Genomic DNA, 9,729 nt, shown 5'->3' on the forward strand with positions numbered 1-9,729 from the left:
TGCATACATTTAGGCACCATTTAACCTAATTATGTTATTTTGATAATTAAATCTTCAATCTCTTATCTATAAACACAATTAAGTAGAAAATAAATCTTCAGTGTATAGCGCCATTTTTTTTTGTTTTCCCATCATATCTTTATTTACATTATAATAAGAGGTGCAATAATTTAGACTGCAATACAGGAACGTCCAGAATAAAAAGCATTCGCATTCCGTCTATGGGTCGTATACAATTGCCGTTGAAAAGTGTCGGACTGTTCGCATGCCGTCATCGCTAGTTTTGGCTCCGGAAAAGTATCTCGCTCGTCCCCGCGATTCGCCCTATTCAGTTGCAAAGGATGCGAGAATGCGTCCCGGCGAAACTGAAATCCTATCAGATTTGGGGAAATAAATCACACTGACACCACCCTAAAGATGCACTGACATGGGGGATCACGATGGATACCCCAGAATAGCCCTGCTTGAAGGTATTTGGGGTGCTTAAATGCTCTCAATTGGTGCTATTTAGCATCGTTGCACAAGTGGTGAAGGATAGCATTTTGCAGTTTTTCGTGGCCAAAATAAGTAATCCCAGCAAATTTGGGGAACATGAAAATGGGTGCAAGCACGGTTAAAAATTACTAAAGTGCGTTTTTAAAAAATGCACCTTCAGCAAACACCTGCAATAAAAAAAACAGCTTGGGCATACTTGGGGTACCCCCTGGAGTCTATCTCGCTAGTTTCTTAGTTTGTCCCCCAACTTTGTTTTTGTTTTTTTTTTGCCCCCAAAACGAAAGTACTTTTTCTGGGGTGTTCTGAAGTATTTCTTAAACTTATTTTGATGCAGTTTACCTTTTGGGGGACTCTACCAAGGCTGCAGGGGTGTTCCCGTAACTTTGCAACCCAAACCCCCAAATCTGCACTTTTTTCCGCCTCCATTCACAGGCGAATCTTTTCCGCTGGTTACAAGGCGGACTTTTCGCATCGGCGAAAAGTCTTTGCAATTGAATACGGCGGAGAGATTCCGACAGGCGAAATTACGTCATCACCGAAAACTTTTCGTCGGCAATTGAATACGGCCCTATGTAAACATCGGTGTTATGATTTACACTGCAACACAGGAACGTCCAGAATAAAAAGTATTCGATGCTTATACATTGTATTGTATTCTTGATGACCGGTTCATTCAGAAATCAACACAACCACAGATCTGTGAGCTGCATCCATTTAGGCAGCATTTAACCTAATTATGTTATTTTGATAATGAAATCTTCCATCTCCTATCTATAAACACAATTAAGTAGAAAATAAATCTTCAGTGTATAGCGCCATTATTTTTGTTTTCTTGCCATCATATTTTTATTTACATTATAATAAGAGGTGCAATAATTTAGACTGCAATACAGGAACGTCCAGAATAAAAAGCATACGAGTAATACCCAGTCTTTAGACTTACCTGACTGCATGGTAGACTTGTATGGCCAAATCTTCAAGACATGATGAACATCTGAATCTGTCATAGTTCTATTATTAGGATCAGGCAACAAATTCATATGCACGCATTCGTCATCCAATCACATCTATCTTCCATTCCATTTGAAATCCGTTGGCTCCCCATCAGATGTAGTGAGGCTCAGCATTTGGTACCTCTTATAGGGGCTGCTAGTTTTAGTTATTATTAGCTCTGTTTATATTCCACAATATGATCAGCACTCTCACCATGAATCCACAACTACCAGGGTGCTCAGAAACCTCAGCGGTCCCCCAAATGTGCACCATTATATGCATATGTATTGTCTTTGCTTTGTTCCTGCTAAAAATACTAGATGCATAATATTCTGTGTTATTAACACACATTATACTCTTGTCTTCTTCACAGGAAACCTAGAAGGGACGAGAACCTCAGTGAAGAGGCTGCGAAAGTCATCGCCAGCCTCCCTGACTTATCTTTCATGCATGCAAAGGTGTTGATGTTTCCAGTCTCATTAACACCTTCAGCAAGTTCTCAACACAAGGTAGACTGATTACACGAACCGAGGAAGAAAACAAAACAAAAAATGCAAATTGCAATGGGTGTTTTATATCCAAACTTTTTAAAGAGGATTAAAGTGTTCTCGCTGTTACGTAAAATCACTTCAGCTGATTTGTTGGTGAGCAACACTATAAAGCGTAAATACATTCTGATGTATATTTCAACACTGAGTACTCCATTTATATGAGAAATCTTCAAATTAATTTGTATATAATGGCGACGGGAACTTTTTTTTTTTTGATGTGCTGGGGGGTACATATACTGGTGGATCCTTTCTTACAAAATGTAAAAAAAAAAATCGAAGAGACAAAAGTGAACATGCAAAACCTTCACTGCCTGTGAGCCTGTCCCGGTGACTTGTTTTGTTTCCTCCCCGTTCTCCCAGTTGTATTGAAGTTCTTGTACTGTTACATTTAAATGTTCAGTGTTTTGTTCATTTTGTGTTAATTTAAATCTAACCTATGTTGAGCTGAAACGGCAAAATCTGTTTAATCCATTCCCTGACCGGCGTCCGCGATGCTGGCAGGGAACGGGTTTGGGAATGGGATGGCCAGGGCAGGATGCATTGCAGGGTTTTTACAATCAAATCATCAGTTCACGTCCATCCCAGTTGTCTTTCCTGCTCCGTAACCTTTTCTGTGTGTGGACAATAAAATTGCAGGTGATTTGGGGGCTTAATCGACTTGATTTTGGGTTAAGAAGGACCAAAATAACATGATTGTGACTTTGAAGAATTTGATTACTGTTCTTGTTTAGTTTAGTTTTTTTTGTGTCTGTTGTCGTACCACTATCCTTCTGATTTGCACAGTGTAAAAAAAAAATAAAAAAAGAACATAATCATAGGTTGCTATGGTTTAGGCTGTACATACATTGAAGACTTTGGGATGTAAATTGATGGGAAAATTCCTATGGAAAAAAAACAAATTTGATCTGTAGCAGCAAGGTCCATGTGCATGCCCAAGTTCTTTTGAAATGTAAGCGTGTACATTCTCTTTTAGCTTACACAAGAATAAAAAAATAATTTAAAATTGTCTTTGCTTTTTTTACTTTGTAGTTATTTTGTTTCTGAACTTAATTATGTTGGATGGATTCATTACAGTGTTTACAATAAGGTAAAAAGTATTTAAATATTAAAGGTGGGTCTTGAAATGCCAATCTAAGGCCGGGTACACATAAGAACGATGTGTATCTCTTGGCCACGGCATGACCGACAGGATGCCGTACACACTGAACGATATAGTGCAGGATCGCGCACTATATAATTAGTTAACGCATTCTGCTGTATGCTGTCGACCTCTGGGTCGTCCCATTGGCTGTGCAGCTCAACAGGTGGGACGACCCCGATGGCGGGCGGGAGCGCGTGGTTGTGCGTACACATTGGACTATATTCGCGGGTTCGGGCGACATACCGCATGTACCCTCCCTTAGAGCACATAATGCACCACAAAGCTAGGTCAATGTCTAGTGTACACCTAAACCACTAACGTTCCACCAGCTTAGAATGCGTTGGCTTTTTTTGTTTTTTGGAATCCTTCATAACGCCTACGGAAAATGACACTGTTTAAGGTGGTGTTTCCCAACCTCTGTACATGAGGCACACTTACAGTCCAGGTTTTACTGATATCCATGCTTGAGCACAGATAGTTAAATCAGAATAACTGAGGTACTAATTAAGTCACCTGTGCTCAAGTATGGCTATCCTTAAAACCAGGGCTGTTAATGTGCCTTGAGGACTGTGGTTGGGAAACACTAGTTTAAGCTGATGTGCAAAATAACTTTCATTTTGTCCTTGTATTAGATTTCTCCTGCTTTTATGTTGGATACTGCAATGCACAATACAGCAATAATATGCCACACACATACATATGGCTCTGTGTGAGACCGTTATGCTCATCACATCACCGTTATACTGTATGGCCATCTACAATACACCAATGACTTCTTTTGCTTTCTCTCCGTTTGGTTAACAGAACAGGGAGAGAACAGACTTACGAGACCAATTGCACCACAGACCAGCACATTTCTAACAGACGTCAAATAAGCACAATGGTTAAAGCAGGCCTGGAGAAATGCCTAAAAGTAGGAATAAGGGCCAGTGTTTTTTCGTAGTATGTAATGCACATGCCTATGAATACAGTGACCGCATTGTTTGTTGTAACGCTGAGCATGTGGGCTGGAATTGCTGTGATATGCACTAGAGACCTGTCTGTACGGCTTCATGTGCAATAACGGAAGGAGGAAGGACAGTATGAAGGAACGATCCTATCGCTAGGGTGCATTTCCCAGGCATCGACTTTGTTAATGTGATTTTGTTGAACACTCTGATAATGCCCTGGAGCTTCCAAGTTAAAACTTGGCATTAAATGTATCCACTGGGACAACTTTTATGCTGCAAGTATGTTGGTAAAAATGACAGAGCTAAAAAATGTTTCCATAGACCAGGCCTGGACAAATTGTACAAGTGCCTTTGCCCCCACATACCAGCCTGTGCTCTAACAGTATACAGGTGCCAGTGAGTGACCTTACCAGCCTGTACCCCACTGTTTACACCCTAGCAATAACTTAACATGCTACCCTGGTGATTACATATACTTTCTTTGCCATGTACCAGTAAATGAATGACGAGCGGGGTTATCTACCCTCCTATAAATGTCACATGCTCACAACCACTGCTGACACTTGTTAATATCAATGTGAATGTTGGCAAGTTTATCACTCTCCTACAAGCGAGGGGGGTTTCCAGTTACCACCCACAAACCGTGATTCAAATCATGCACAAAAGCAGTACTATACAATAACATTTCAATAGAGCTATGGCCACAACATACACTATAAGAATGGCGTTGCTGTGTGTACTCAGTAGCAACAATTCCTCCTACCAAGGCTGCTGAAGTATTACATACACGGCACTGTGGACGCCCCTCTCTAGACTTCCTGCATTGGCCGCTGATCCGGACATCATTCTGTGATTCTTTAGCACTTGCTTTTTCCGAAGCTCCATTAGTGGCTATAAGCACCTGCTACCTGCACAAATGATCATCCAGTGCATCATTACCAGGGCACATTTTGCTCTCATGCCCATTGTGCAGCTCACAAGACAGACATGGTTATTAGCTATGGCCTGGTGAAAGACGTTTGTCCAGCCCAGCAATCGCCATGAAATAACCGTTGGGGAATGTCACACACCAGCGAACTCAAACGCCGATGATGGGGATTCAGCAAATTTGGCTACATTCTGCTTGAAAATAATGCAGCTCAGTTGTAATCAATACAATCTGACAATTACCTGAGACAGGAAGATTAATTTATGCTCTAAAGCTTCAATTTACAGTGATCTGGTTGGAGGGTTTGAATGTTTACACTCCACAAAAAAAAACACACTAAGGACATTTTAGAGCACAGATTTTTAATAATCAAAGTATGTTCATGAGATTATAAATCTGCAGCTGCGAGATCACTGTACTGAGCAGCAGCCGCTTTGAATATCTCTCTATGGGCCCCTCACTGCTTATTTCTGCTAATCACATGCACATTTTGATAGAAAGGCTCCCAGGCCAAGAAAACAATCCTATATTGCTGAATGTTAACAAATGGCAAAACACTATTGCCTGAAAATATTTCCAGCTTTTAAGCATTTAATATTCTCCTTTTATTCCTATGGAAGGACCAGCTGACTGCAGCACTGTACAGAAAAGCATAACATTGATCCAAAAAGTAATTCATAAAAAAAAAGGTTCAAATAGTCTCTACAAGGGGATAAATCAAACTGAATCAATAGACTATGTGCAAAACAGGAGCACTCAGCGACCCAGTGCCCTGGGAAGGCCGCGCAGAAAGGATCAGAGTCGCTGACTGAGTGGGAGAGCACTGGAAACTGGGATATTACAGGGTGGAAGGCCCTGCTCCTCAGAGCTGACAGTCTAGGTTGTGTGTTTAAGTTTGAGGAGGGCTGGTGGGCTTTAATGACCAGGTGCAGTTTTAGGGTCCATTTGAAACCATGTAGGTTTATTACACAGTCTGATAGGGTGGGGGAGCAGCGCAGCACAGGAGAAGTCTTTTATGTGGGTGGAGGTAATCAGTGCAGAGTCAATATGGTATTCGGAGGTGATTCAGTGATTTGGTTGAGGAGCTTAACGTGGATTCTGTAGGGCAGTGGGAGCCGATGAAGGCATTAGAGGACAGGTCGGAGATGGGAAAATGAGACTAGCACAGCACTGAAGATTGATGTAAGAAGGGAGAGAGGGCACCAGAGTGTAGGAGCTTACAGTAGACCACAGCTTGGCTATGTGAGAGAAGCAAATATCGTCAAGGTTCCAAAGAATGTGGATCTGAAGCTAAAATGTTCTGTGTCAGTCTGAAGTCTAAAGATGGGTACACACTACGTGACATGTCATTCATACAACCAACGAACAACAAATCACAGTGCATCTATGGGTGTGTACAGACTATCTCGGTGTTCTTCCCTGGGGAAGGAGACATTTCCCCATTCTTCCTATGTGGAGTAGCAGGGGAAATGTTGGGCAGCAGTGCATACACTGCGAGATGTGGCCAACCAATGATCGGATCAGTCGGAAAATTTCACATGCTCGAATGACCGAACATCTCTGATCGGTCACGCAATACAGTGAACAGTGTTAGGTCCGATCCGCCAATAATCTGCGGATCGGGACAATAATTGCAATATGTTTGCCCTACATAAGTATTTGACACTGCAAGAACTGGGGAGAAGCAGCACCTATGTTCATTTGTTTGCTCATCGTGTTACATGATACATACTTGAATTATGAGGTATTTTTATTATTAGAAAAACTGCTTTTTTATTTTTTCTTCGTATTGCTTAGTGTAATACTTCCTCACAGCCTGTAAGTGTCGCTGTTGCAGCCTGTGAAGTGAATATACCAGCTGTAAGATGCATTGCTGTAGTAGAATCTATAGTGCCATCTCCAGGCTGCAAGGAAATCGCTGTGAACTTTTGTTAGCATTTGAGTGCAGCCGTCTCTCCCTCTGCACCCCCAAAACACCACCTGTGGGCTGTTCCCTCCTCCACCCGCACTAGTGTACCATTTTGTTGCCCTTCTCCCTTGCAGGTGGCCCAATTTGCTCCTCCAAAGCGTAATGGCTAATAAATGTAAAAGAGCAATGAAATTCCATAGACAAAAAAAACCTTAGGGTTTCACGTTTCCCATTAAGGCTTAAGACATGATCTGAATTTTCACTAAACCTACTGAATTTCTGCCACTCAAACTCAAAAAAGCAATGAAATTCCGATCATTAAGGCTGACGTCTTAATGGACGTGTTCCTTGTGCAATACAGATATGGTAGGCCATCACACCCTGTGGTTAACTGCAGATTCAGCACTCTCGCATGTTGAGATTGCTGTCACTCACAAAATGGTGGAGCTGCTAATTCACAGAATTGTGTGCTCATTGGAATACACAAGCAGTGACCAGCAGTGTTTGAGACCCAGATGCTCCTGTTTCTATTGCAGTCACTGTTGTCCTGCATCCACCCCGGGAGGGGGTGCCACCGGATGTCCGATGACTATGGCCAGCAGTGAGCAGAACACATTGGAGGGGAAGCTGAGGATGCAGAGGGACCAGCAGGGTGTCGAGGAAAGCTCAGTCTGGTGTGGTCATATCTGATGTGACCATGCCAGACAAGTGGTTAATGCATGTTTTTCATTCATTCACTGGATTCCTGGCACATTACTTAAATACTTTTTTGGTATGTTTTTTTTTTTTTCTTCTTTCAAAGGCACATGAATTTTTAAACACCATAGACGTGAAATAAATGTGACATACCTTGCACATACTGCAGTAGAATTTGGTCACTGTAATAGCATTACTTATGTACCACAAACATGTCATGCCTGTTAAACATCCTATCAAAATAAATAGGATTAGATCTGACATTTTGGGAAGTGTAGTCAGAAGTTTTAATTATGTGCACAGTCCTATTCCATCCATAGTCCGCAGACCCATTGATGCTGGAAGTGCTCTGTTTGCATTTCCCTGTCAGGTGTCAGGCCCTACTCCATCTGGCTAAGTAGGCCAAGATGCTTTTCTTTGCTTTTAGTCAGAGCAGCATGGTTACTCAGTGTGTGCCCATCTGTAGTAAAACACTCCTAGGAGTATATTTACTAAAGTGAGAGATTTTAGAAGTGGAGGTGTTGCCCATAGCAACCAACCAGATCGTAGCTATTATCTTCAAGAAGGTGCTAGTTAAATGTTAAGTAGATTTTGATTGGTTGCTATGGGCAACATCTCCTCTTCTAAAAACTCACTTTAGTAAATTTACCTCCCAGTATCTGCTTACTCTCCAAGGCGAAGATGTATCAATCTTTACAAAAAGTGGAGACGTTGCCCCCATAGCAACCAATCCGCTTCTAGATCAGATCAATCATTAAAACAGGGCGGTTGGTTTCATTGGGTTTTTAAATTGTAACACTTAATTTTTCCTTGCATCTTATCCCTATATTTTCTCATTTGGGTGGCATGATATCTGGATGTTCCGACATACAGTATGTGCTGGTAAAGGTTTGATCAATGAGCACACTAGAAGCATTGTAGAAAGGGTCATTGTCTACAATATCCCAAAATGTACTGTAATTCGAATACTGCCGCCTTTTATATGCAAGGACGTTAATTTTAAAAGTATCTGCCATGGAGGTGAAATATATACGCTGAAGAGTGTTAAAAATGATGTCATCACTTTGGAATTTAGTGACAGTTGGTCTGAATGCTGACCCCTCCCTCCACTATCTGTGATGTCACTTCCAGAGAGTCCTGGCATATCACATACAGTCTCCAAACACTTATGCTATTTCCCATACTTAAACATCACATAACACCTAATGGTGAAAACACGTGTGCTCCTTGAAATCACCCAATCGCAACATCAGAAAATTATCCACAAGCAAAAATGTATAACAGTCAGAAGGAAAGAGGAAAAAGGTACAAAGTGAAGCATAGGCCACATGCAGAAAGAAAAAAAAAAAAGTCTGTAGAAGGGTAAAAAGCATGAATGTCCCAAAAAGTACAATAGTAAAGATGGAAATTAAAAAAAAAAAAAAAAAAAAAGGGTAATGCTAAGGATAATCTATCCAATAAAACCAAGTGCCGATAACAGAAATATTTAGATGAGGGTGAAGAGGAAGAAATAATGAGTGGGGGTGTGGGTTGTGCCGTGTAGAGAGACCGGAGGAAAGAGCTGGAAAAAGAAGCACAGGCAGTGCACACTTAACGCAGCTAACATCATAAATTACTGCACAACCACTTTTTACAATTTGTGCGTTAAGTGGGAACGCGCTTAGGAGCGCTAAGTAAAATTACTTCACTATAGGCGAGCTAATTGAAGCTGCAGTTAACAAAAGTTTTACCGCATCAAATTGAAATTCCTCTAAATGTTTTTAAAATGGATAATATAATTTCAACTTGATTTCCTGTTTTAAAAAAAAAAAAGTTAAAAATTGAGTGTTATTTATGCCCTATTTTTGGGTTTCTGATTTTTTTTTTTTGGGGGGGGTGAGGGGGGATTAACTTTACTTTAGGAATGTCATATTCATTTATTAAACCTGCATAGCTCAAAAATTGTGCCCATTTCTACAAATTATATATTCAGCAATATCTTAACAATTTTTATTTCCATAAAAGGTACTTTAAGGTGGTGGTTATACAAAGTAAACCAGAAAATGAAGTGTTTTTAGAAACCTGCA

At 40.8% G+C, this 9,729-nt stretch overlaps 1 protein-coding gene across 2 annotated transcripts in view; it reads left to right on the plus strand.

Moving 5' to 3' along the window:
- Positions 1–3,045, plus strand: part of AFTPH (aftiphilin) — a 74,485-nt gene extending 71,440 nt beyond the window's left edge. For both annotated transcript variants that reach the window (XM_088477231.1, XM_088477232.1), the window contains one exon: positions 1,862–3,045. In XM_088477231.1, the coding sequence (XP_088333357.1) occupies positions 1,862–2,006 (145 nt within the window). In that variant the 3' untranslated portion in view covers positions 2,007–3,045. The remainder of the gene's footprint in view (positions 1–1,861) is intronic.
- The last annotated feature ends 6,684 nt before the right edge of the window (positions 3,046–9,729 follow it).

The sequence above is a fragment of the Taudactylus pleione genome, unplaced genomic scaffold, assembly GCF_031769625.1.
Source record: "Taudactylus pleione unplaced genomic scaffold, aTauple2 ptg000201l, whole genome shotgun sequence".
NCBI classification, from domain to species: domain Eukaryota; kingdom Metazoa; phylum Chordata; class Amphibia; order Anura; family Myobatrachidae; genus Taudactylus; species Taudactylus pleione.